This window comes from Scomber japonicus, chromosome 2 (assembly GCF_027409825.1).
Source record: "Scomber japonicus isolate fScoJap1 chromosome 2, fScoJap1.pri, whole genome shotgun sequence".
Taxonomy (NCBI): Eukaryota; Metazoa; Chordata; class Actinopteri; order Scombriformes; family Scombridae; genus Scomber; species Scomber japonicus.
This window is the reverse complement of record NC_070579.1, coordinates 34,206,778-34,233,739: the sequence shown is the minus strand read 5'-3', so window position 1 is coordinate 34,233,739 and position 26,962 is coordinate 34,206,778. Positions and strand designations below refer to the sequence as shown.

The 26,962-nt window shown below is 43.4% G+C and overlaps 2 protein-coding genes and 1 non-coding gene across 3 annotated transcripts in view; all 3 read left to right on the top strand.

Moving 5' to 3' along the window:
• grk4 (G protein-coupled receptor kinase 4) overlaps positions 1-3,215 on the top strand; it is a 44,252-nt gene extending 41,037 nt beyond the window's left edge. Inside the window, exons 14-17 of the mRNA XM_053327430.1 lie at positions 60-197; positions 1,062-1,199; positions 1,483-1,614; positions 3,127-3,215. Coding sequence (XP_053183405.1) covers positions 60-197; positions 1,062-1,199; positions 1,483-1,614; positions 3,127-3,183 — 465 coding nt within the window. The 3' untranslated portion in view covers positions 3,184-3,215. The remainder of the gene's footprint in view (positions 1-59; positions 198-1,061; positions 1,200-1,482; positions 1,615-3,126) is intronic.
• Positions 3,216-7,469: 4,254 nt separating this feature from the next.
• Positions 7,470-26,962, top strand: part of htt (huntingtin) — a 31,046-nt gene continuing 11,553 nt past the window's right edge. The window contains exons 1-45 of the mRNA XM_053329703.1: positions 7,470-7,777; positions 9,349-9,432; positions 10,442-10,562; positions 10,816-10,875; positions 11,059-11,138; positions 11,344-11,482; positions 11,620-11,761; positions 12,020-12,198; positions 12,334-12,538; positions 13,217-13,294; positions 13,418-13,821; positions 15,504-15,630; positions 15,835-15,950; positions 16,051-16,162; positions 16,726-16,863; positions 17,506-17,664; positions 17,775-17,872; positions 18,000-18,139; positions 18,269-18,332; positions 18,466-18,566; positions 19,172-19,318; positions 19,423-19,543; positions 19,710-19,855; positions 20,043-20,227; positions 20,356-20,579; positions 20,726-20,852; positions 20,947-21,071; positions 21,203-21,313; positions 21,517-21,594; positions 22,278-22,501; positions 22,623-22,701; positions 22,796-22,957; positions 23,054-23,109; positions 23,231-23,379; positions 23,461-23,597; positions 23,690-23,806; positions 23,917-24,039; positions 24,149-24,408; positions 24,555-24,697; positions 24,836-25,064; positions 25,299-25,440; positions 25,554-25,733; positions 25,958-26,134; positions 26,354-26,430; positions 26,790-26,925. Of these exons, the coding sequence (XP_053185678.1) occupies positions 7,680-7,777; positions 9,349-9,432; positions 10,442-10,562; positions 10,816-10,875; positions 11,059-11,138; positions 11,344-11,482; positions 11,620-11,761; positions 12,020-12,198; positions 12,334-12,538; positions 13,217-13,294; positions 13,418-13,821; positions 15,504-15,630; positions 15,835-15,950; positions 16,051-16,162; positions 16,726-16,863; positions 17,506-17,664; positions 17,775-17,872; positions 18,000-18,139; positions 18,269-18,332; positions 18,466-18,566; positions 19,172-19,318; positions 19,423-19,543; positions 19,710-19,855; positions 20,043-20,227; positions 20,356-20,579; positions 20,726-20,852; positions 20,947-21,071; positions 21,203-21,313; positions 21,517-21,594; positions 22,278-22,501; positions 22,623-22,701; positions 22,796-22,957; positions 23,054-23,109; positions 23,231-23,379; positions 23,461-23,597; positions 23,690-23,806; positions 23,917-24,039; positions 24,149-24,408; positions 24,555-24,697; positions 24,836-25,064; positions 25,299-25,440; positions 25,554-25,733; positions 25,958-26,134; positions 26,354-26,430; positions 26,790-26,925 (6,300 nt within the window). The 5' untranslated portion in view covers positions 7,470-7,679. The remainder of the gene's footprint in view (positions 7,778-9,348; positions 9,433-10,441; positions 10,563-10,815; positions 10,876-11,058; positions 11,139-11,343; positions 11,483-11,619; positions 11,762-12,019; positions 12,199-12,333; positions 12,539-13,216; positions 13,295-13,417; positions 13,822-15,503; positions 15,631-15,834; positions 15,951-16,050; positions 16,163-16,725; positions 16,864-17,505; positions 17,665-17,774; positions 17,873-17,999; positions 18,140-18,268; positions 18,333-18,465; positions 18,567-19,171; positions 19,319-19,422; positions 19,544-19,709; positions 19,856-20,042; positions 20,228-20,355; positions 20,580-20,725; positions 20,853-20,946; positions 21,072-21,202; positions 21,314-21,516; positions 21,595-22,277; positions 22,502-22,622; positions 22,702-22,795; positions 22,958-23,053; positions 23,110-23,230; positions 23,380-23,460; positions 23,598-23,689; positions 23,807-23,916; positions 24,040-24,148; positions 24,409-24,554; positions 24,698-24,835; positions 25,065-25,298; positions 25,441-25,553; positions 25,734-25,957; positions 26,135-26,353; positions 26,431-26,789; positions 26,926-26,962) is intronic.
• Positions 21,637-21,766, top strand: LOC128383506 (small Cajal body-specific RNA 14). Its single transcript, XR_008323920.1, has one exon. It is a non-coding gene; the product is annotated as a small Cajal body-specific RNA 14 (non-coding RNA).

Here is a 26,962-nt window from a genome sequence, read left to right as displayed (position 1 = left end):
TGAAACCTCTCTTTTTTTTCTTTCCTCTTCCTCTTCCTCTTCCTCCTGCTGTGTGTCAGCTCTTGGCCAAGGACCCCAAGGAGCGGCTGGGTTGCCAGGGTCGCGGGGCCATCGAAGTCAAGCAGCACCCCATCTTCAGAAACATCAATTTCAAACGGCTGGAGGCCAACATACTGGACCCTCCCTTCAGCCCTGACGTAAGCACACACACACACACACACACACACACACACACACACACACACTGACAGTGTACACGCTGTCCGGATTCACGGCTCGTAGCCTGAAACCTCTGCGAGCTGCGAATCAGCATACAGGAAATACCATTGTCACAAGTAAACAAACACTTCCATTAAAAGCTAGTTATCATGGCGGCCAGTGGGGGGGTTGGGGGGGTGGTGAGAAGCAGGCGTGTAATATCCGTGTCGTTGTTTGAAAACTGGCTGACAGGACAGGGGGGGTGGGGAGGGTGGGGAGGATGCTTCCTATAGAAATGGAAGCGTAGCTGCCAATAGGGCCGAGTGGAGCTGTGTCAGTGGTGAAGAGCAGACAGCTGTGCTCACACTGGAAAACTCCCAGGTGTGGATATGCGTAACTACAGACTGTAATACAGACTTCCGCCTCCCATGGAAAAAAAAAATGTAGTTCAACCAAACGAAACGCTCCAGGCTTTTATTTCGAGCTGCACCCACGGACTTTTGTTGGCAGAGGGAGTCATTCCATTTTCAGTGTCATAGATGAGGCTGGGAGAGGGGAGAGCAACCAGCCCCAGAGGTTAAATCAATAGTTGAAACTAGATAGTGTTATCTGTGTTTTTCTATTTTCGGTTATTCAGGTCAGAAAGGCCACACAGAGGAAAACAGAGCAGCATAAATTGATATTATTTAAATAAAAATCTGTATCTATATATTCCAGCTTTACTATTTTACCCCTTTCATCTAAGATAATAATAATTTTCACAGTCTGATCTAACCTCATTATCACTCTCTTCTCTTCTCTTCTCTTTCTTTCCTTCTCTCTCTCTCTCTCTCTCTCTCTCTCTCTCTCTCTCTCTCTTTCAGCCTCGAGCCGTGTACTGTAAAGACGTCCTGGACATCGAGCAGTTCTCCACAGTCAAAGGCGTGAACCTTGACCCCACCGACGACGACTTCTACCACAAGTTTGTCACAGGCAGTGTCTCCATCCCGTGGCAGAACGAGGTACTGCACGATGATGTCATCCTCAGACACAGACAGCAGTACACCACTGGTGACACAGAAATATTGATATGAATGAAGAAGAACCCCCTTGTTTAATAGCCTTAAATGTTAATGCTGTTGAATGAATGAATGAATATGTATGAGGTAGATGAATATTATAACAGCTACTTTCTAGTGAAGCTTCATCTTCAGACTAGAACAAATGACACCCAAGCAGACTCCTTTTTGAAGTATAAGGCATCAATTTAAATTTAAGATAACTTCTCTCGCCTTCCTGCCGCAGATGATCGAGATGGAGTGCTTCAAAGAAATCAACGTCTACGAGACTGACGGGACGCTGTGCTCGGATCTGGACGTGAACCGGCCTAACCCTCCACCAAAGAGAGGCTTCTTCTACCGCCTGTTCAGAAGAGAGGCAAGTGCTAGTGCTCCGGCAACTGTCCGAGGGGGTGGGGGCTAAGGTACTTCCTCTCTTCCTTCTTTCCTTTTCTTTTTTTCTTTCTCTCCACCTTCAGGCCTTGTCCAAGCTCAACATGTGAGAAGATTTTCTAAAATTGCAGAAAATTCCTAGTAATAGTTGATTGGAGTAAGGCCTCTTCTTTTTTTTTTGTTTGTTTTTTCTTGAGTTGAATATTTCACTCCCCCTTATTACACCTTTTTTTCTTTTTCCTTGTACATTCTTTTTCCTTTACCACTTTTTGTTTCAGAGGGTCAGAGCTGGGTTTTGCCATTGTGGGGAAGACCTGATCAGAAGTTTTGCTTTTTCAGATGCAGTGAATACATACCGCCAAAATGTTTGTCGGGGGTAATACATGTCGCTAACTTTCACTTTTGGCAGCAGGAGCCTGCCGACTAACACGCAACTTTCTCTATCTTTCATCTGGTGTTTAATGCCGAGACCTTTTTAATTTTGTTCGTCCTGTAATTGTTGTGAGTAATCAAAAAAAATACCAATCTATTTGAACACTGATTTATTAATGTCCAGCTGCCAATATCCAGATAAGAGAGGCAAGCGCTTTCCTTTTACACTCACACTTGTAATTGAACTCAATACAAATATATGGCATCCTCTTTGTAGTGAAGCTGCAAATAAAATGTCAGGTTATTTACAGAGTAGGCTATTTTTTTTTTTTTTTTTTTTCATTTAAAATAATGCATAGTAACCAATTACATCATAATTAGAATTGTTCTACTAAACTGACACCTTTTGCTTGAATCGCATGTTCCCCTCTAACTTACCACATGTCAGCTGATCGGTGCTCACAATAGTGTGTGTGTGTGTGTGGGGGGGGGGGGTTCCTGTAGATCAGGGGTGTCAAACTCATTTTCATTCAAGGGCCACATACAGACCAATTTGATCTCATGTGGGCCGGATCATTAAAAAGATGGAAGGATGGAAGGAAAAGAGGGATGAGAATGAAGAGAATACAGGAAGGAAAGGAAAGATGGAAGGAAGAAAGGGAGGAAGGACAGATGGAACGAAGAGAAGACAGATGGAAGGAAAGGAAGGAAGATAGATGGAAGGGAAGGAAGGAAAAGAAGACCAGAAGGAAGGAAAAGAAGACAAGAAGGAAGGAAGGGAAGAGAAGACAGATGGAAGGAAAAAAGGGAAGATAGATGGAAGGGAAGGGAAGGAAGGAAAAGAAGACCAGAAGGAAGGAAGGAAGGAAGGAAGGGAAGGGAAGAGAAGAGAAGACAGATGGAAGGAAAGAAGGGAAGATAGATGGAAGGGAAGGAAGGAAAAGAAGACCAGAAGGAAGGAAGGAAGAAGGAAACTGGGCCGGATTGGACCTCTTGGCGGGCCGGTTCTGGCCCACGGGCCGCATGTTTGACACCCCTGCTGTAGATCATCTTGAATAGCGTGAGATGAGATGGCGCACCGATGAAAGTTTCTAATAACGCGTCTTCACTTTTTGGTTCTTCCCAGGTCTGTTTTAAGAGCGGTTACAGCGACGACGAGATCGAAGAGCCCTCGCGACTTTAAACCACTCCCTCCACCTCCACCTCCACCTGCCTCTTGCCTAAACCCCACCCCCCAAACCCACCCACCCGACCCCTCTCCCCCTCCAGCCTCGCCCTCTCAACCCGCCGCTGAACTTCACCACAAACTCCAACCGAGCGCAAATCTTAGGAACTCAGTGAATGTTGACATGTATTTATGAGCTGTATTAAAAGTGTATTATAATTAAAGAAAAAAGTATGAGTTTAAAGATTTTGTACATTTGTACTTGAATTTATGTCTAGATGTATATTTTCACTAAAGGTTGTATTGTACAAAAAGCCATAAAAGTACCACTTGAATGCATACATTACATTTTTATTTCTTTTCTTTTTTTTTCTTTTTTTTTTAAATTTTCTTTTGGAATGAGTATGGATAAATGTGTATTGGGGAGTTTTTTTAAGAAGCACAGTACCAGTTGTCTTTTTTTTATTTTTCTCAATGTAGCATAAGGCCTTTTTTCTTTTCTTTTTTTTCTTTTTTTTCTTTTTTTAAAATATGTGCTGTATGTTTATCATTTTATCATTGATTTGGCCAATGTGACGTGTTGTTAGCACATCAGACCTGCCCAATCCCAAACAAACCCATAGCCTCTATACCCCCCCCCCCCCCCCTGCCCTCCCCTCAAGGCTCAGGTAGATCTGATTGAAGCTTGTAGATCCAAATGTTAAGGGGGAAAAATACATCCAGTCTAACATTGCTGCATTGCCCAAACCCTTTCCCATACGTTTCCACCTTAAACGTCCTCCTGCCCTTTGTGATGGAAGGTGACACAGTTGCGTTAGAGGTGATAATCCAATAATAATGTCCTTCTGTTAGGCAGGTTGGGTTTGGCAAGTATCAGCAGTGTGGATTCATTTCTGACAATCTGCAACATAAGAATCCTTCAAAATAAAAGAAATATTACAGAAGAGCTTTTTCCATAATACAGTACAAAGCCTGATAATTATCATTAAGTAAATGTCTGTCACAATATTTATCAGACAGATCAATTTTGGCGATTCCTCTTTATTCCTCATCCTTATTTTTAATCCTGCTTCTCTTCTGTTATGCTACCCGGCTTTACTTTGTTTTACCTGATGTGTCCCCTCAATTACGACCTCCTTTCCCTCAAATTATTGCTCTCCATATTTCTTAGTATACCAGAACGCCTGGGACTGGTTTGACTGGGAGATTTGAATTGATTGGAACACGGAGACAGATGATGATGATGAAGATGATGATGATAGCACGATATCAGATCTGACCTGCAGCCACCAACGGCTTCATCTAGATAACAAACTACCGTTGCATCAAACTAACTTCCATTGATTCAGCTGTCAGCAGCTATTAGCCTCTCGCACTGGGTCTCGATACGGCCCGCTTTTGGCCCCTGCGCCTGTTGATCATAGATAGCACGATGCCCGTCGGCCACATATCCTGCTAGTAGACCTCCAGCTATAATCCTGTGGCTTTAGCTGTGTTTGTTCTAGATTTTAAAAAAAAAGAAAAAAGAAAAGAAAAAAGAAATCTGTTATCCCGTAATAGCGCCCACCTTTTTACTATTCCATTCAAAATCTTGTATGTTGTTCTCTCATAGGAATGACTTGAGATGGGTGCGTGTGTGTATGTATGTGTGTGTGCGTGCGTGCGTGTGTGTGTGTGTGTGTGTGTGTGTGTGTGTGTGTGTGTGTGTGTGTGTGTAGACGGTGAGAAACAGGTGGATAGTATTTTATCTCCTGCCTGCAGAATTACCATCATCTGTGTACAGGAAGGCTCGACCACTTGCAGAACCACAACTGTTGTGCACTTTTTTTTTTTTTTTTTTTTTTAAATCTCATAGAGGCCTCCAAGTTAACCAATCATGGACAAATAGACTTTCTGTGCATTACCCCACCATGTCATCATAAGGACTTAACATGTTCACTATTTGTGTTTGTTCTCGCTGGCATTTCAGAGGCATTTGAAGCCATTTTTGCTTGTGAATTTTTTGCTTTTGAGTCAGTCGCTGTTTACTCCCCCCCCACCATCTGTTTTTCTTTTCTTTTTTTTGTTTTTAATGCTGTGAATACCCAATCTGGACATGTTAGCTTCTTATGTGTATATGATACTGTATGCAGATGCAGCTTTCGTTCAGCCTAATGCATTGAAATAAATTTGATGTGCTATCCAAATTGTGAAGTTAGACATTAAGTTACTGAAAGGGGGTTCGTTCATTTTTAGATTCTACAGGTTTTTTTGGTTTTTTTTCCACATCATGAGTTAACAAAACGAAGCAATGTCTGCATTTTGTCAGTACTTATAGATCAAAAATCATGTAGGGAGCTGAATGTCAACTCGACTCAAAACTTGCATATATGTGAAATGGTACGCATATATTTCCCCATCTGGTTACTTATTTGGAGGGTTGGCTTGTTTTTCTAAAAATTTTGTCCCCTGTTGCACATTCCATGATCAAAATCAGGAATCAAACGCATCTAGCTGTTGCTGGCTTGTCACTTGAGTTTCTGAGTGTTTTGTTCTTATTTGTTGCTCTCAGGCACATTTTGAAGCTGATTTCTCTTGCCTATGTAGATTTTAGCCTTTTAGCTCTTTAGCCTCAAAAACCTTGTAAATGATGTATTTCTAACATGTAATTAAGCTCTAACACACATTCACTCACTCTCACAGGGAAACCAAACTGTGTTCGCCACCCATGCCTCTGTCATTGTTTGGAGTAACTTTACTCTTCTATCATCCATATAGCAGTAAATAAATTCTGTTTAGTTTCATTGCACTATGGTGTGTTTTGACAATGACTATAGGAAGTGTCTTTAACTTTTTTGCCAATGATACCAAAAGCAACATTGAGTAAATCAAACGTGTTTTGTTATCTGAAGAATTTACTGAGGAAAGACTGACAGCCTTTATTGTATGTGCCAATTACCGAGTTAATTTATGACATCCCACCTTTTTTTTTCAACCTCTCAATCCTTCCGTCCATTCTGAGAGAAATTCCTTCACATAAAGGAACTTTAAACAGCTCAACAGTTTTGAATGTCCGCACTAAGTGCATTGTAATGCCTGTTTTAAAAAATACATATGTTTTATTACTCAAGCATGTATCGGTTTGTAATACTTCAGGTTCCTTGTATATGTAAATGATGACCTTCTAGTGCCAACATATCTCACTGGTATCTGAGGACAACTTTATAAATGGCAAGGTGACCAGCTGAGCTGGCCCTGTTTGAATACGTAACAAGCATCTCTTCTCTCCTGCCTTCCTCAAAGGTGGTGATGGTGAGTCAGCTCCGCTAAAACTGAGATGACCCTCACCAACAACGTTCAGAAGTGAGAGACCCTCACTTCCTTGATGTCACATAAGTCTAGTTTTGGGATAACCATCGATATATGCCTAGAGATTCTCCTGGGTTTCACATTGTATCCAGATATGTCAGTGAAGTGACTTTTCAAGGAAGGGAGGAATAACAAATGCTTTACTAGTATTCAAACGGGACCTGGGACTTCTTGATTTTTTTTCTTCTTTTTGTATCTGTACAGTCATGTCGTTCAACCACTGCAGTCATTGTTAATTCTTGTACAAGTTGTATCACTGGTTGTTGTACCATATCTGACATTTGTAATTATGAAATAATACACTGCCATTTGTATAAAAAATGTGTGTCCTGACTTATTTGTGTCATATCTTAATGTGTTTGTTTTTCTGTGAATAAATGGGCATAGATGGGAGGAATGAAAAATAGACTTGTGTTGCAAAAATCTGTTATATCCAAGCCACAATATGTAACTTTTGCACTGGTGGCACGAGAGGATATTTGATGCAGGTTTATAAAGACTCTCATCACAAATACTTGACCCCATTATATGGGAATTCACTGCAGATCAAAGTGATAACTTTATATTGGACAGTTGTTATTTCTTCATTCATTCTCTACCCCTCCTACAATCAGGGTTAAAATTATTCGTGTGTAGGTGAGAGCCACGTATTTTCTCCTTGATCTGATTCACAGGAAGCTCTCTGACTCGGAGCCTCTTCACCCCTTTTCTTTGCAGGATTGATAAAAGCCTCTATCTCTGATGCTCAAATCTGTTTTTTACATTCTGTATTTCAGAGGTCCCGTGACAGCAACAACAACAAACAAAAGAGAAAAAAATCTCACAGTCGCTCATTGGTTCTTTATCGTGTCAATCATAACCACAGCGCAATCTGATTGGCCGACGACGCACTCCTCCCCCTCTCTCTGTCAAGCTGTCACGTTTGCCACTTCCTGGTGTGATAATAACCGCTGCATCAAAGATGGCTTATCGACCAACATTTTTCTTTACGTAGGAGCAACATTGTGGAAGGATAAGAGATTACCTTGCACCAGAGAAGGCAGAGAGAGCAGGTGGTAGCTGTAGCGAGCGGTGTTAGCCCTCTCGTCGCGCTACGCACCGCTCGCTCTCCAGCTCGCATTGTAAATATTAGCTAAGGCTAGCTTTCTTTCTGTTTGGTTGCTAAAATGGCCACCATGGAGAAACTCATGAAGGCCTTTGAGTCTTTGAAGTCATTCCAGCAGCAGCAGGGGCCACCAACCGCCGAGGAGCTTGTCCAGAGGCAGTAAGTGGTCTTTTTTGTCTTTAAGAGCCGCCGGGTTACACAGTTAGCTTAGCTCGGTAGCTAACGGCAGCGCCTCACACGGTTAATAGCTGTGCCTCGAAGCTAATTACGCTAATGTGGAAGCTACCAGCCAGATACTAAGCTTTTATTTTCAACTTCTCTGCTATTTTAGAGCCACTTGTTGCTGCTCAGCGAGGTTTCATCCCTCGGTATTTTCCGAGTGTCCCCTTGGCTTGGCAGAGTTTGGCTTGACATTTGACTGTAACATAGACGTCTTTTAATTAATGGCCACACACCTGTTTAAAAGGGGTCGGGGAGCAATTAAAACGTTCAGTGCATGCTGGTTAATGAGTTGTCCTCAGGAGAGCAAATCATATTCACACAGCCTGACTGAGTGCAGTTGTCATGGCTTGCACAGAAGCGTTCATATTGAGAGCAGACCAGGTGCATTATTGACTGTGGTAGTCCTCCTCCTGCTGCTGGACTGACGTCATTTACGCCTTGTCCATCGCACCTCGTGATCCAACCCTGATCTAAGGAGGGGGGTGGGGGGGTGTCCTGCTTCTGTAAGGAGTCAAGCCTGTGTCATTCAAAATAGATGGCAGACAGCTGCAGTGATAACCATCTTTTCCACCTTTTTCAGATGTATATTTTGATCTATTACAGGTGCTGTGTTTGGTGAGCAGACTCATCACACAGTATGACCACATTATTAAGGCATTCATGGCATAACCCGTTTTGTTATTCATGCAAGATATTAAAACTCAAGACAGACTGAATTCCTAATTGGGATGCACAGTGTTATGATCACCTCTAAGAAAAGCTTCCACATTAATAGCTTGCATTGTTGCATTTGACCAAGCTGTAGTGCTTACTGGGTTCATATAAAGAGGCAATCATTCATAATCAATTATGTAGACGTAGGTAACATTGCTATTTCTTTGCTCGTTACATAATGTAAAACAGCAGGCATCAGGTGATTATCCTACTCTGCATTTTAGGCGATGTTACAGATGTCGTCATGGTGATTATACATGTTTAAGTCTTCTTGCCCCATTCTTAGTGGTCTTTGATAACTTGCTGTACTGGGTGCTTTACATTCCACACAATGTGACGGCCTTTATTCAGGCTGTCAGTGCTTTGACATGCTTTATCATTAGATAAAGAATAAGTAGGTCTGAAGTCACGCTCTTGTGAGTTCCCGTTTGAGACATAAAATGCATTTGAAATGGATGTTTCTCCCTTTTTAACCAGAGAAAGTTGTTGAATTTGGCTCCAGTTCAAATGTACTGTGTGCTGTGGAGATCTACTCCGTCTTACTAATCTCTTGCAGTGAAATTTGAAAAGCTGTGCATTGTTTTATGGGGGGGTACAGACTTCTCATATTAAGTATTCCATCCATTTTACTGTTGGTCTATTAGCAACAGATAATTAAGATCCTGGAATGACTTCCTGCAGTTAGTAAATTTCACAAGGACACCGCCCTAGTCTCTCATTCTTTGCTTCATATCTTTCTTCTGCACTGTAACGCCTTCCCTCTGTTCCTCATGCTAACTGTTTTTCTCTTGCAGGAAAAAGGAACAGGCTACCACAAAGAAGGACAGGGTGACACATTGCCTGACGATATGTGAAAACATTGTGGCTCAGTCTCTGAGGTAGGCCTTGTTCATTCTATTCTTCTTCATTTGTTTCAGTCAACTTGTTACACCTAACAGAGATGAATATTGACCAAGGTTGACTATTTTTTTGCCAAACTGACAGACTGGTCACCATATTTTAAATGTTTATTATTTGGTTTATTTTGGTTTTAATAATTACTAATGAATAATAACCGCTATTAACTCTGGTCATGACATTAAGATTTTGAACTTGTTTTCACTGGTGAAATTCAGAGAACAGATCAATGTGAAATTTACTCAGCACATTCAGTAATATTCTTCCCCTCTTCATGAGCTATTTTTGAGTGTTTATTGTACATGTCAGCCTGTTCTGCTGAGCAGTGTCACAGAAGAAACGTATGATTTCTGATCAAATTCAAGTATAAACCTTACAAAAGGTAGTGTTCCGTAGTTCTAATTATTGGTTGCTTTGCTTTAAGCTTCATTAAGTATCATTGGCAGGATTTTAGTGGGACTGCCCTCTAGTACCAGTGTTTTTTTTGGGTTTTTTTGGCTTTGCAGTCACAGCAGGGGTGCAAAGCTCCAGGCAGATTTGAACTAGTCACAATCATAATCATCAATAATTCTCCACAAAGACTCATCCCATCTCCCTAATCTGTGTGTGTATGATGTGAGGAGGAAAGCAGGGATTCAGTATAGTTAGTCAGAATCCAGCTGAAGTGTGTTCATTCAAACCTGCAGTGCAGAACTTTTGTCTCCACTTCTGGCAGTGAGATTAAATAGTTAGTCAAGTTAGTGGAGGATTTAACTTTATATACAGTGAGATTTATCTAGTAGTGATAGGCTTAATCATTGTGTGAACTCATTTAGCAAGAGCTTGAATGTAACAGATGTTCATTCATATGTAATAGTCCCTCACCCCAGCTTTAAGTGTTTCATGCCTGCTCAGAATGGTTTTATATATGCATAAGCATGTTCTTTTGAAAGTTAAATATGTGTATAGTTACATTTTTCCTCATGTTCTTCTCTATGGTCCTGGGAACAGAACGTCTCCAGAGTTTCAGAAACTGCTGGGCATCGCCATGGAGATGTTCCTGCTCTGCAGTGACGACAGCGAGTCAGATGTCCGGATGGTAGCCGACGAGTGCCTCAACAAAATCATCAAAGTGAGCAACACCCCTGCAAACCTCAGCATTTTCCTCCACCCTTACTTAAACAAAGAGGATCATAAACCACACTCTGGCTGATAGGGAGCTCTGTCTTTAGTGGTGCATTATGTCGTTGCGTTTGCAAAAAATCAAAGTCAGATCTGACAAAATCTGTATTTTGGCAGTTAAAAATTCAGCGTTCCTTTTTTACTAAAAAACTAATTAATGTTACCTGTCAGTGTTGATGATTCTTAATCTGTTTTATCTTCAGGCACTGATGGATTCCAACCTGCCTAGACTGCAGCTGGAGCTGTACAAAGAAATTAAAAAGGTAATGAGGCGTGTGCCCGTATTGTGAGTCATGTTTTGTGTTATGCAATAGACACTCACTCATGAATGAGGTTTGACTGTCGTTTCATGTAACGTGGGAGCTAGAATGCTTGCTGTGTTTCTTGTCAGATATTAGTGTGGTGGCAGAAGTGTGACACTCCTGGTGTTGTTTGTGTATGTGTAGAACGGTGCCTCTCGGAGTCTGAGGGCAGCTTTGTGGAGGTTTGCTGAGCTGGCCCACCTCATCAGACCACAGAAATGCAGGTACACACACACACACACACACACACACACACACACACACACACACACACACATACATACGTCTCCTGAGACATAACTTTTCACCTCATTCACATGACAAGTTAAAATGTCTAATAATCTAACTATGCTTCAAACTCTCTTCTCTCCTTTTGTTTGCATACTTTTCTCTCAATCCTGCCCCCCTACCCCACCCCTGGTGATCCAGACCCTACCTGGTCAACCTGTTGCCGTGCCTCACCAGAATCACCAAGCGACAGGAGGAGACCGTGCAGGAGACGCTGGCTGCAGCGATGCCTAAGATCATGTCAGCCTTGGGACACTTTGCTAATGACGGCGAGATCAAGGTATCCACTCACGGGTTTTTAAAGCAGAAACATTCAAAATGGTGTAGCAGAGTTTGGTGTTCCCTCTTGTTTGTTTGTGCTCCAGTTATTCCTAAATCTTATTGCATATTCCTACTATACTTGTTTTTTTGTCCCAGGTGTTGTTGAAGTCATTTGTGGCCAACATGAAGTCTAGTTCCCCCACCATCAGACGGACGGCAGCCAGCTCGGCCGTCAGTGTGTGCCAACACTCCAGACGCACCAGCTACTTCTACACCTGGCTTCTTAATGTGCTGCTGGGTAGGACACACAAGACAAACTTTTATATGCTTGTTGATAGAAATATGAACACCATTCTGTAGATCATTTGTAGACACACACACACACACACCACAGATATCTTACAGTAATGCTGACATTGCTCATCTTGTAACGGATAAATGTTTGCTCACCTAAAAAAAAGGTTTGTTAAGTTCAGGCACAGACAGATAAGAGACGTACAGAGACACTTTTCTACATTCTACAGTTAAACTTATTTCCTGTCTGTCCTCTCTGCAGGTCTGGTGATTCCAGTGGACGAGGAGCACCCCAGCCATCTGATCCTGGGGGTGCTGTTAACCCTCCGCTACCTGATGCCTCTGCTGCAACAGCAAGTCAACACCACCAGCCTCAAAGGAAGCTTCGGGGTGATGAGGAAGGAAGCTGACGTACAGCCGTCACCTGAACAGCTGCTACAGGTAAAGTGTGTGTGTGTGTGTGTGTGTGTATGTCTCTTTATGTCAGAGTGTAAGTTTCAATATCAGTTTTGTAATTTTGTTGCCATGACGAGAGCTCAGTTGACGATGAATCCTTTTTTCGCGTGTGTTCTAAAGGTGTACGAGCTGACCTTACACTACACACAGCACTGGGATCACAATGTGGTGACAGCAGCTCTGGAGCTCCTGCAGCAGATTTTCAGGACTCCCCCGCCGCAGCTCCTACACATGCTCATCACCGCCGGCAGCATTGCACACGCTACCGTGTTTCGGCAGGACGCGGAGAGTCGCGCACGCTCCGGCAGCATCCTCGAGTTCATTGGTAAACTCATCAATCAGAGTCTTAATGTCTGGGTACTGGTTGAGACTGTGCTTATAAAGCTTTTTATCCCCTTTCACTATGTAATCATGTGTCCTGCAGTGGTTCTATACTTATGATGCAGGTAGCTTTTAATTCATTAACCCCACACTGACCTTGCTAGTTAATTACTACACCAAATTGCACTTTTCTCTAGAAGCTGCTTTGGGATCTGTTTGTGGCCCTTTTTTTCTTTGCTGGCTTTCTCTTTTCTCTGTAATTAATTGTTTGCCTTTCTTACAAATCTTTGCGGCGCTTCTGCTGCTTTTCCTCTTCCTTACCTCCTGTTTCTGCTTCCCGTTTCCTGCCATTTGCAGCGGGGGGAGGGTCTTCCTGCAGTCCACTCCTTCTCAGGAAACAGAGAGGTGACTAGTCTATTTATCTCCTTTGCTCGCCTCTGACTTCTTACTGATGTGTCAGTCAAAGGTTTGGGTGGAATTTATCTTCAACTGAGTCACTTAAGGTGGTGGAATCTCCTCTATATTATTGATGTATTGTTAAGGGGGATTTTAATGTATATATCCTAGAACTAGATTTTTTAAACACTCAGTTGAAAGTAAATTTCCCCCAGCCAGGTTTTAGTCTCTTTCGCTCGCTGATGCTGGTGTGTGTTTTTTATTGACTTAAACCTGTTGTTTGCAGGTAAAATGCTTTCTGGAGAGGAGGATGGCTTAGAGGACGACCCTGAGAGGACTGAGGTCCCCAGTGGTGCATTCACAGGTGAGTTGCATCAACCAGGAGGTGGAACTGTGGCACTCTTCCCAACTACACTTTAAAGAAAAAAGAAAAATTGATTACAGACGGGAGCTTCATCATGTGGTTTTGTGCGTTTCTTTCCTTCAGCGTCGGTCGTCGGCGCGGACGGCTCCTCCGCAGCCCAGGTGGACATCATCACCGAGCAGCCGCGCTCCTCTCAGCACACCCTGCAGCCCGGCGACTCGGTAGACCTGAGCGCCTCCTCGGAGCAGGGCGGAGGCGGGGGCGGGACTTCTGCGTCAGACACTCCCGAATCTCCCAACGACAACGAGGAGGAAATGCTAAGTCAGAGCTCCAGCGGCGGGGCCAACATCACTCCAGAGACGGCTGACTACACCACGCCAGAGAACGCCACGCCGGAAGGAGGGCCTTTAGGAGAGAGCGGGACACTGCTTGCCGCTAACGATCGTTCGCTCCCGCCCAGTGACTCCTCCCAGACCACCACAGAGGGGCCGGACTCAGCCGTCACTCCCTCGGATGTAGCAGAGCTGGTCAGTCTGATTGTATGAGCAGGAGAGTGAGATTGAATGGAAAAAATAGCGCATTTCACCTCTGTGTTTTAGTGGAACACAGAGGACAGCAGACTTCTCTAGATACTTTAAGACTCAATGACCATTTAATACTATCAGTACCTGTAAACTTAATGGCTTACTTCCTGTTTATGATTGATGCTTCATTGCATAGAATTAGGATTTGTAGAATGGACAAAACTTTCATTCTTTCTTTGAATTGCAATATTTTCTTTAAGCATTGAAGTGATTGTGTTTTTACTCCATTAGCTATACATTGCATTTACTTAACATTACTGTATGACTTTACCTAAATTAGAGCTTTGAATATAGACAACTCTCTCTTCCAAGAGAAGGGATGTTTCTCATATGGCCTTTTCCTCCTAGGTAATTAATGAAGTACAGCATGGAAACCACTTGTTAGGTGAAATATAAATACAGGAAGATGTGAGGTCACACGCTAGGTTCACTCATTTGGGTTTTTTGGTAGGCAGGCGGTGCTGATCTGCTATACTCCGGAGACATTTTCTGTGCCAGTTTGTCCATTCTAACAATTCTACCTCTATGGTTTTGCCCCCCCACCCCCAATCCCATTCACCCTTCTGCTCACTTCGTCGCAGTCGTGCACTCCATTGCCGCGGGTGATCGAGCCGTCCCCACCCTCGCCAACTTCCACCGAGGGTCCCGACGCCTCGGACAGCGACTCTTCTGTCTACACTGCTTCCTCTTCGTCGTCTTCTTACTCTTTCTCCTCCTCCTCCTCTTCCTTCTATGCCGCCTCCTCCTCCTCCTCTAGCACTAGCGACAAGGTCAGCCGATTGGACACTTTGAACAAAACGGGAGGGGCTTGCTTGTCTGCCTTTTTCTACTTTCCTCCTTTCGTTCGCTTGTTCGTCACAATGTGCTCCGTCATTGTTACTTTTCCTTCTCGTGTTGTCACTGACAATACGTTGTGCCCCCCTTCTTTTTTTTTTCCCCCTCGGCTCCATATGTAGTGATTTCCCTCCCAAAAATGAGATGCTTTTGAAAGGCTTTTTTTTTTTTTTTTTTAAACAAGCAACCCCGACTTCCCGTGTTGAGTGGCCTGAAGTGGAGTGTTCAAAGTAGAAGCATGATGGCCACTTACTCCTTTGTTTCCCTTAATATTTGTTTCCCTCTAAACATTTCGAGAGGCGGTGACGGGCTTTTGTTCCAGTGGAGGCCAAACCTCGAGGGGAAAACAAACTATTTCGCATTCTTTGAGGAATACTTTGTAGATCTTACCAGGAAAAGAAAAACCCTCTACACTAGTCCTAAAAAGGGCATGTAGATGACAAAATTACGCTGATCTCGGGGGCATTCACTTCAAAGTCAATAGTTTGGATCAAAAGCTTGGTCTTCCTCTGGTAGATTGTTAGTTTTCAAGCCTGTGCTTTGTTCCTGTATGCAGTTGATTTGCTGTGAGTTGCATGAAGTAGCGTTCTACCATGAGAACGTTTGTTTGACTTGCAACCCGGTCATTGTTCCCGATGCCGTCTTTGTCTATAACTCAGCAAATCTAACTGCAAATGAATGAGTCAAAACTATTGTGGTATCCTTTGCATGCGGTCGTGTTTCAAGTTGTGCAGTTAAGTTCCTCTCTGGAGATGTTTAGTTTTATGTGTGTGTGTGTGTGTGTGCATAAGGTGCTGGACGGCAGTGAGAGTCAGTACTCTGGGATGCAGATTGGAACACTACAGGATGAAGAAGATGAAGGAGCAGCACCTTCCTCCCAAGAAGAACCCACAGAACCATTCTTACAGTCGGCACTGGGTAGGTTTTTGTGCACAGACTGTGGTTTGCATGTACCCGTGTTGACTTCATTGCTTTTCTTTTTATTATAGCACTGATAATGCACTAATAATTTGTTTCTCTGTGTGTGTGTGTGTGTGTGTGTGTGTCTGTGTGTGTCTGTGTGTGTGTGTGTGTCTGTGTGTGTGTGTGTGTGTGTGTGTGTGTGTGTGTGTGTGTGTGTAGCTCTGAGCAAACCTCATCTCTTCGAAGGTCGGGGTCACAACCGGCAGGGTTCAGACAGCAGTGTGGACCGCTTCATACCAAAGGATGAACCCGCTGAACCCGAACCGGAAAATAAGGTAAAGACAAATTCGCACGAAACTCTGTGCCAGCATTTCACAAAGGAAGCGAAAGTAAAGGTAAAGCATCTCATGTTTAACTCCTCTGCCTGTTTATCAGCCATCACGTATAAAGGGTCCAATTGGACACTATACAGACCAGGGGGTGGAGCCACTGGTGCACTGCGTACGACTTCTTGCTGCTTCCTTCCTGCTGACTGGACAGAAGAATGGTGAGTGTTATGGAACAGGCTCAAAATCTGCCTAATGTGGGTTTTTTTTTTTTTTTAAAAGCAGGATGATAAGATGAATCAACTCATTTGTGAGAAATTATGAGAAATCATAGACATAGAATATCTAAAATATAAGAATAAAAACACTCAGGGGAAGCTGGAATCAAGCAAAAGAAAGTTCAGGTTTGGAAATAAGCAGATTTTGAGAAACTCAGGTTGGAGCATCTGTTTAACTGTATCAGTTTTTACTTTATAATACTTAAGGACAGTAATTGATTAGTTCTGGTCCTATTGGTTTGTTAATGCTTTAAATATAAACTGTACAAATAAATGAACTATTCAGTTGTCGACCAATGAATTAATGTTTTAATCACAGTTACACAATAACAATTATAAAACTTAAAAACATGGGGCAGTAAAATTCAAATCATACCAAAAACAAATGAACAAGAAACCTCAACACAGTCGTTCTCTTCAGTGATTCAGAATAGTTTCATCTGACTTTCCATCATCAGACCGGTCTCTAAAGTTTGTGTGTCTATCTTTGCTTTGTGTTTGTGCAGGTCTGACCCCTGACAAGGAGGTGCGAGTGAGTGTGAAGGCCCTGGCGGTCAGCTGTATTGGTGCAGCCAGTGCACTGCATCCTGAAGCCTTCTTTAATTCCCTCTACCTGGAGCCGCTGGATGGTATTCCAGTAGAAGGTAGAACATAAAAAGAAATACAGACAATCCTGTTTTGTGGACAAAATTAAGATTCTTACAGTGTTATCACAGAAGTTTCCAAGTTAGGTTCATTGCGTAACGTCATATGTTTTTTTTATTCTTGATTTACTAGAAGAAAATACCATAACTTATTTATATACAAGAGGTGTTATGACTTACTCTGGCTGATTAGATGTCTGCTCAGGTTGAGAGTGGGCAGAGCTAACTGACACTTGTGTGAGGTCATCAGCCCCCCCTGTGCACGCCTGAGGAGAGGTCTAATCAGGCAATAAGTGGAAACACCTGTGTGGGTAGCTCTCAGACTGTGCCATTCTTTCAGGCACGAGAACCATGTGGAGAAATGAGAACTTGTCGTGATACAATTTATATGGACGAGATGTTAACATAAGTTAGATGATAGGATAGATGTGGACCCTGAAACTGAAGCAGCTAAATGGAATTCAGCTGTTACCTGTGCTTTTTATGTTGTGACTGTTTCTTCAGTGAAAAGTCTACAGCTCATTTTTGACAACTACTGCTTTGGTAGTAATGATTAGATACATAATGCCTCATCTGGCCACTCTTATTCACCTGCCCTTAGCTCTACCTTTGACCCTCGTTCCTTTCTATGTCCCCTTGCAGAGCAGCAGTTTATCAGCGATGTGCTGGGCCTCAGCGATCACGGGGACCCGCAGATCAGAGGGGCCACAGCCATCCTCTGTGGAGCAATCATACAGGCTGCACTCACCAAAACGCGTTACAACATACACACCTGGCTGGCCAGTGTGCAGAGTGCAACAGGTGAGTGAGTGTGTGTGTGGGTGGGGGGGTTTGGTGCTGACCTATTTTTGGAAAGCGTGTTGAGAATTTTTAAGGTTTAAATATCAGCTGTGTGTCCTGTTGTTCTCCAGGTAACCCTGTGTCCCTGGTGGATTTGGTGCCTTTGCTCCAAAAAACTCTGAAAGATGAGTCTTCTGTCACCTGCAAGATGGCCTGCTCTGCAGCCAGGGTAAGACATCTATCTGGTTAATATTAGTCAGTAGTGTACGTTTGTGAATCTGACGTGTGTGTATGTTTGTGAATCTGACGTGTGTGTATGTTTGTGAATCTGACGTGTGTGTGTGTGTGTATTCCAGCACTGCATCATGACTGTGTGCAGCAGCACTCTGAGTGAGCTGGGCCTCCAGTTGGTGATAGACCTGCTGGCTCTGAGGGACTCATCCTATTGGCTCGTTCGCACTGAGCTCTTGGAGACCCTAGCTGAGATGGACTTCCGGTAAGATGGATTCATGTTTTCATATTACTGGATCTACCAGGAGATACCATACTCATAATTAAAACACACACTTATATAATGTATCATCTGTGATTGTCCTCCAGAGATTTACTCATTCATGTCTTTCAGGTTAATGAATTTCCTGGAGAGAAAAACTGAGACTTTGCACAAAGGAGATCATCACTACACTGGGGTAACTTCACATTTTCTTACCTTTCCTTACCCTTTTTTTTTTGTTTCACACACTCACCCAAATTCATATTCTGTCAGCTTTCAAGTATAGCTGTCATCTGGTCCTGAATTTGTCCACATTTCTCTCTATCCAGCGACTGCGGCTACAGGAGAGGGTTATAAATGATGTCGTCGTCTACCTGCTGGGAGATGATGATCCCAGAGTACGACACGTTGCAGCCTCTGCTGTCAGCAGGTATACACACAATATTACCTGTGTCTTTATTCCTTTTTAATTGTAACTGGATGTAGATGTTTTAAATCTTGATTGAGCCGTAGACAAGCACAATAAACTATTCAAAATACAGACCCACATTCAGAATTGTCCATATTCTAGTTGTACAAATCTCACACGCTCTTAAATTATCCATCGTCAATGGACTAGCATTTTATATAATGTAGTTTTTTCCCTGTTTTTATCTTGTTGAGTCTTAGTTCTAATTTCTTGAAAGGGCAACTCACTAGCAGCTTTTCAGTGCCTTGAAATGAGGATTTACTCAGACTGTCATCCAGCTGTATCTCAATATTTTAGTTTTTCCTGTTGCCTTGACTTTTGACCTGGCAAACCTATTTCTCAGAGGCAATTTCAGTTCTGCAAGCTGCATATACAGGTGGAAAAGTTACAGGCACCACAGCATGCCAACTTGTTTGAATTAGACCATAGGCAATGATTGAGTTTTTGCTCTTGGTGCTTTTGGTGGATCTTCTGAGAATAGAATAATCTATTGAAACAATATTACTGTTTTTTTAACCTTCTTCTTCTCTAATCCCTTCCCTCATATCTCTGCCTCACTCCAACAGGCTAGTTCCCAGGTTGTTCTATGACTGCGATCAGGGCCAGGTGGACCCAATAGTGGCTATCGCCCGCGACCAGAGTTCAGTCTACCTGCAGCTCCTGATGCACGAGACACAACCGCCCTCCCAGTTCACAGTCAGCACAATCACAAGGTATCTACACACCCACTTCTGCATTACATTCAATTACAAATGAAGCTCACGAGGAAACCATTTAAATATAATCTTTGAGTAACTGCATGCTCTTTGTGTGACAGGACGTATCGAGGCTACAACCTTTCCAACACTGTGTCTGATGTCACAATGGAGAACAACTTGTCTCGAGTCGTCACCGCCGTCTCCCACGCTTTCACCTCCTCTACCTCCAGAGCTCTGACTGTGAGCTTTCACACACACACACACCATCACACTCAGACATCTTTTCTCTCTTTTGATACTAGTTGGTAATAGTTATTGTGTGTTATTAGTAAAAATGAATGAAATCTTGTGTGTTTTAACATGACGATATGCTGAAATTCTCTTCCTCTGTCGCCTTTTCTTGTAGTTTGGCTGCTGCGAGGCGTTGTGCCTCCTGGCTTCAAATTTTCCAGTGTGCAACTGGAACACAGGCTGGCACTGCGGCTATGTTAGCTCTAATAGCAGCTTTGCTTCTCGCTCTAGTCTCAACCGCAGCAGAGGCAGGGCCCTCAGGTTTGTGTACACATGTGCATGCACACACATTTGACTGGCCCATGTATTTCTCCTCCAAGCATGAGAATCTGTTAAAAATGTTATCCTAGTTTCAAATTCTGTCACACAACGGGCTCTTCATTTCAATTTCTCGTCCTTTTTAAAAATACAGCTGACTATCTCCTGACACTGTTTCTCTTTTGTTCAGTCTTTCACAGCCCAGCAATGCTTCAGCTTCTTCGAACACCTCCTCATCCACACCAGACACGGAGCGAAGAACTCTGACAGTAGGAATGGCCAACATGGTGCTCTCCTTACTCTCCTCTGCCTGGTTCCCACTGGATCTATCCGCGCACCAGGACGCACTGTTGCTTTCTGGCAACCTGCTCGCTGGTGGGTCGAAGGCATAGAGAAAATTCACATGATCTTGTGGCTTTTAAATGAGGGGTTCAAATATAATCTGACTTTAAATAAAACTTTTTAAAACAAAATCAGTAACTTGTTCTTGTTGCTGTTAATAGCCATTGCCCCTAAATGCATGCGCAACCCCTGGGCTGGAGAGGAGGAAGGCAGCAGCGGCAACACAAACCCCAGCGGAGGCCCAAATAAGATGGAGGAACCCTGGGCAGCGCTATCGGAGCGCTCCCTGGTGGCTATGCTGGAGCAGCTTTTCTCCCACTTATTGAAGATCCTCAACATCTGTGCCCACGTGCTGGATGACACACCACCGGGACCAGCAGCTAAGGTAACTTTTTGATTGGCTCACACAGAGAGGGGGAGAGAGAGGTGGTGGTTGCGGTTTTAATTTTTTGAATGCTTCTTGTATGAAATGAAAATGTTCCATTCATAGTGTGATGGTAATGGGTTTTCATTCTTGTCCCTCCTCTTCAGGCCACCCTCCCCTCCCTGACCAACACCCCCTCCCTCAGTCCCATCCGCAGGAAAGGCAAAGAGAAAGACGTTGCCGAGCCCAGTGCTGCCCCTATGAGCCCAAAGAAAAGCAATGAAGTCAACACGGGTACATGCAAACCAAAACCGCAAGCTAACACAAGCTCACTTCATCTGAGTCTCTGTGAATACTTAATGTTTGTTATTGTGCTTCTTGCGAGCAGGCAGACCAGCAGATGGCACAAGTTCAGCAGCCATAAACAAGTCTACCACACTCGGCAGCTTCTACCACCTGCCACCCTACCTCAAGCTCTATGACGTCCTCAAAGCTACGCACGCCAACTTCAAGGTCGGTAAACACGCAACACAACTCTTAATCTAACTGCTAACATAAAAGAAACCTGTTTTTACCAGTTTTCATAGCTTAAATGACGGTGGCAGTGGTTGGTAGTGTTTATTTTTTTGCTGTGTGTCTCCTAGGTGACGCTTGACCTGCACAGTAGCCAGGAGAAATTTGGAAGTTTCCTGCGTGCTACTTTAGACGTTCTGTCCCAGCTGCTGGAGCTGGCCACACTACATGACATCAGCAAGGTAAACATGACTTTCACTTCTGTTGGACAGTATTAATATTAGTGTGAGCAGGAAGGAGGATGTTGTGGTGAATTGGACAGGTCTGGTTACATACTAATCGAGCTATTTTGTTTCATCAATATAATCCAGTGAATAATCATCCTGCTCATAATAATCTTGCTGACTGGAATCGGTATTAAATGATGATTTGTATTTTCTGTCAGTGTGTGGAGGAAATTTTGGGCTACCTAAAGTCCTGCTTCTCCAGAGAACCGACCATGGCCACTGTTTGTGTACAGCAGGTCAGTAATTTGTGTGTTTCTGATTTAAAGGTGATCATGTGTGTGGCAGTCTTTGTGGTTCCAGCACTGAGCAGTGTGTTGCAACCAGTGTGACTCCACACAGAGTGAGGCTGGTTCCTGCCGACAGGGCCTGTAAAGGCGTTGGGTTTCCTGTGCGATGGTTCCATACATTCATAATTGTACTAACACAAACGCATAGCAGTATACTGACAGGATGGCCATCTCTTCACTTTTTCTTTTCACATAATAAATTGAAAAGAAGCCAGAGAGGATCAGCAGAAAATGGTTAAAAATACTATTTGCAAGAGTCACTGTCAATTTAGAATTAATACCAGATATAAAAAAGAATGGAATTTTACTGAAAAGTGTCAAAAGAGGCAAAGAGCCTCCCTGAAAAACACTTCAAGTCACTGAACTTCAATGGCAAAAATTCAATTATGACAGATTTCAAAAAATGTCATGAAAGTTGATATAAATGCAAAGAAAAGTCACTGTGTTGCCAGATGATGATGATGATTATGCTCCATTGTGGACCTCAGTCCAGGCTAAATTCGAGAATCTAATTTGTAGACTTAATCAACGTCATAATGTTTTCATTCAATTAGATTTGATTTAGTTTATATGTTGCAGATTTGAATTCATTGCTCTAATAGTTGAAGACTTATTCTTGTATTTTTTTTAAGCTGTTGAAAACCCTCTTTGGCACCAACCTGGCATCCCAGTATGAGGGTGTCCTGAGTGGACCCAGTCGTTCTCAGGGCAAGGCTCTCCGTCTTGGCTCATCCAGCCTGCGACCAGGCCTCTACCACTACTGCTTTATGGCACCATACACACACTTCACACAGGCTCTGGCTGACGCCAGTCTCCGTAACATGGTGCAGGCTGAGCAGGAGCAGGACACATCTGGGTGGGTTGTAGCACGGATCAAGCACGATTTTTGTGCATAAGGCAATGTGCTCAGTAGAACAAAGAAATGTGTTAATGTAGAATAAGTATAACATTAAAGACCCATTTCTCTCCACTTCCAGATGGTTTGATGTGATGCAAAAAGCGTCCACTCAGCTGAGGTCCAACATCGCAAATGCAACTCGCAACAGAGGAGACAAGGTAGACTCCTATTCCTCCTGTTTGTTCCTTTTTTTATTTAATTTTAAGTGAGGAATCACAATTCTGAAAGCTGTGGTTTCATCTGTTTACCCAGAATGCCATCCACAACCACATTCGTCTGTTTGAGCCGCTGGTGATCAAAGCTTTGAAGCAGTACACCACCAGCACATCTGTGGCCCTGCAGAGACAAGTGCTGGACCTGCTAGCCCAGCTCGTGCAGCTCAGAGTCAACTACTGTCTGCTAGATTCAGATCAGGTTAAACTCATGGATACATAATGCATTCATTCTTTGGCATGCAGCATCTGGGATTTCGCTAACTTTGGAAAACATTTCTATTTCTCTGTGTTCCAGGTGTTCATAGGGTTTGTCTTGAAGCAGTTTGAGTACATTGAAGTGGGACAGTTCAGGTAAGTTTGCTTCTTCTTGTGAAACCAGGATGATCTGTTAAGACAATCTTTACAAACCCAGGTCTCTCTCACAAAGCTGCCCTGTGAAATAATTGGATACCTTTTGCACTTTTTCTCTCAGAGATTCAGAGGCCATCATTCCCAACATCTTTTTCTTCCTGGTGCTGCTGTCTTACGAGCGTTACCACTCCAAGCAGATAATCAGCATCCCCAAGATCATCCAGCTGTGTGACGGCATCATGGCCAGTGGCAGGAAAGCTGTCACACACGGTGAGAGAAGCGCAAGCAACACACAGGCAGTTATTTCCTTTGCTTTTGAACATGTTTTACATACTTTTCTTCTTTTATCAGCCATTCCAGCCTTGCAGCCAATCGTCCACGACTTGTTTGTCTTGAGGGGCTCCAACAAAGCAGATGCAGGCAAAGAGCTGGATACACAGAAAGAAGTGGTGGTGTCCATGCTGCTCAGACTTGTACAGTACCATCAGGTACAGTCTCAAATACAAGGCATATAGTATCCACATGCTATGAAGTACGCCCCCCCCCCCCCCTTATGTGTGAATTTGTGTGTGTGTTGTAGGTTTTGGAGATGTTCATCCTTGTACTGCAGCAGTGTCACAAAGAGAATGAGGACAAATGGAAGAGATTGTCCAGACAGATCGCTGACGTCATACTTCCCATGATTGCCAAGCAGCAGGTTAAGATGTTTGTGTGGTTAATCAGCTGTGGGAAATGGCTGTGAAAAATTGGCATGCAAGTAAAACGTATTATCTGCTGTCCACTAACACATTTGTGTTGTCCCCACAGATGCATCTGGACTCTCCTGAGGCGCTGGGAGTGTTGAACACTCTTTTTGAGAGTGTAGCACCTTCCTCTCTCAGGCCTGTAGACATGCTGCTCAAGAGTATGTTCACTACCCCGGCCAGCATGGTGAGACACACACACACACACACACACACACACTCTTAACAAATTGCTGCAGCTAAATATCAATGATTGCCGCAAAGTCTGAATTGTAATCAAACCTCTGCTCCTTTAGGCATCAGTAGCTACAGTCCAGCTGTGGGTGTCTGGTATTCTGGCAGTGCTCAGAGTGCTGGTCTCCCAGTCCACTGAGGATATTGTCTTGTCACGGGTCCACGAGCTCTCCCTCTCCCCACATCTCCTTTCCTGCCACACAATCCGCCGCCTCCATCAGCAAAACCCTTCTCCAAATGACCCGTCCGCTGCTGACATGCTGGTTAACCAGGAGTCTAATGGCGAGGCCCAAAAAGTCCTGCCTGAGGAAACCTTTGCCAGGTTAGCGCGTTAACTGTTGTACATTTAGGATGCTTCCGACATCAGGAATTTCAGGGTGTTTCTACTCATTTGCAAATCTTTCAATTTATTTTCCGTTCATATGTTTGACTTGCCTGTCCTCAACCCTGTCTATCTTCTCTTTCTAGGTTCCTGCTCCAGCTGGTGGGAGTGTTGCTTGATGACATTTCATCCAGACAGGTTAAAGTGGACATCACAGAGCAGCAACACACCTTCTACTGCCAGCAGCTGGGCACACTACTCATGTGTCTAATACATGTCTTCAAAAGTGGTGAGCATATATTACATGTTGTAAGAACAAGCATGACTTGTAAGTTTCACAACATAGTTGGTCAATGTCCACTTTTAAAATAAACCAATTTTCCCAGAGTACAATCCTTTTCCTCCTCTATTTTCTCTTTCCATCCAGGGATGTTTCGTAGGATCACAGCTGCAGCCACCCGCCTCCTGAAGGGTGAGGGTGGCAGTGGACAGACTGGCTCTGAGGCTGGTCTTTTCTACCCTTTAGAAGGTCTGAACAGCATGGTGCAGTGCCTGATCACCACCCACCCTTCACTGGTGCTGCTCTGGTGCCAGGTCCTCCTTATCATCGACTATACCAACTACTCCTGGTGGGCTGAGGTGCACCAGACACCCAGGTAAGAACAGTGTAGGCAGTATAACAGAATGCAACAAACAAATACGAGCTAGAATTGTCTAATTTAGTGTGATAGAAATAATCTGCCAACTTGTTTTGCCACAAACTGAATTAAATCATGTAGATTTTCTGTCTGTACTTGAGCACAGCACAGAGGGTCTAAGTTCAGATCGTACAGCCCTTTGTGATTTGGTCTTTCGAACTGTGTCCATCTTCCTCTCTTTCCTTCTCTCAGGAGACAGAGCCTCTCTTGCACAAAGCTGCTGAGCCCTCACTCCTCAGGGGAAGGCGAAGAGGATAAACCTGAGTCCCAGTTATCCATGGTCAACAGAGAGATTGTACACAGGGGAGCTCTCATCCTCTTCTGTGACTACGTGGTGAGACTCTTTAAAAATGTTGCACAATACAAAATATTCACATACTGTTGAATTACAAATAAACTGATACTCAGAAATCTTACTTTCTTTTTTTTAATCTCCTTTTTTTTTAGTGTCAGAACCTCCATGACTCAGAGCATCTGACATGGCTGATTGTCAACCACGTACGTGACCTCATCAGCCTTTCCCATGAGCCTCCAGTACAAGATTTCATCAGCGCTGTGCACCGAAACTCAGCTGCCAGCGGCCTCTTCATCCAGGCCATCCAGTCCCGCTGTGACAACCTCACTACTGTAAGATTACATCTTTTTACGCTGTCTGAACTTTTGTTTTTTCTTTTTACCCAGTCCTCCTCACTGTTTAGCATTCTGTGGAGTTCCTTTTCTTTTCACAATGTAATTTTATTTAGACCACTGTGTTTAAAAATGTTAACATGTATCATCAGTGTTTTTCTTGCACTCATCTTTCTTTCTCTGCCTCTTTTTGCATCTGCTTCTCTTGCCAATTTTCTCTGCAGCCCACCATGTTGAAGAAAACTCTGCAGTGTTTGGAAGGCATCCACCTGAGCCAGTCTGGCTCCCTGCTGATGCTGTACGTGGATAAGCTGCTCAGCACACCCTTCAGGGTTCTGGCTCGTATGGTTGACACACTGGCATGCCGCAGAGTAGAGATGCTGCTGGCTGAGACACTACAGGTACAGTGAGGGTTTGCATTTTCTCTTGATTTCAACACTTGGTAAGGTCTGATTCATTGTCATGCAAGCAGGCAACTGTTAAAGAATGGCAGCTGATACAATTGGTAAACATACTTAAGTGCAAATGTTGTCTATTGGTAAAGCTGGGGGGGAAGCTGAGAATGTGTTAATACTTAAATGTGTACTTGTTGATATTTTGTTATTCCTTCCACCTTTCAGAACAGTATAGCTCAGCTGCCTGTGGAGGAACTGGACAGGATCCAGGAATACCTCCAGACCAGTGGCCTGGCTCAGAGGTAACACTCACTGGCATCACAGACATTATGAGGAATAGTGTGCAGCAGTAAAACACTGTTTCAAGTTTTAAAATGAAGCTTTCTGTTGTACACATTTACTCACATTAGATTCTACAGGAATCAACAGAAGGGTAATAACATAAATAAACAAGTTATGGTACAAGACCAGATTAAAGTAAGGGATCCTAAATGATGTGAAAACTATTGGTTCTAATTACAATGCATAGCAGGAAAAGTGACATTTGAACATTACAGTCAATCAGACTTCTCAACTGCCTCTTTTTTTTTTTAAAAAAGGGGGGTTCTGTCAAATTTGAAAACTAAAGGTGTCATTTCCTCATCCATCTTTCCCATCACAGGCATCAGAGGTTTTACTCCCTGCTGGACAGGTTCAGAGCCACTGTTGCTGACACCAGTAGCCCCACCCCTCCTGTGACATCACACCCCTTGGATGGGGATCCACCACCTGCACCTGAGCAGGTCAATGCAGATAAGGTAAATAATCCACACCAGAGTCTGTGTTAGACTCTTG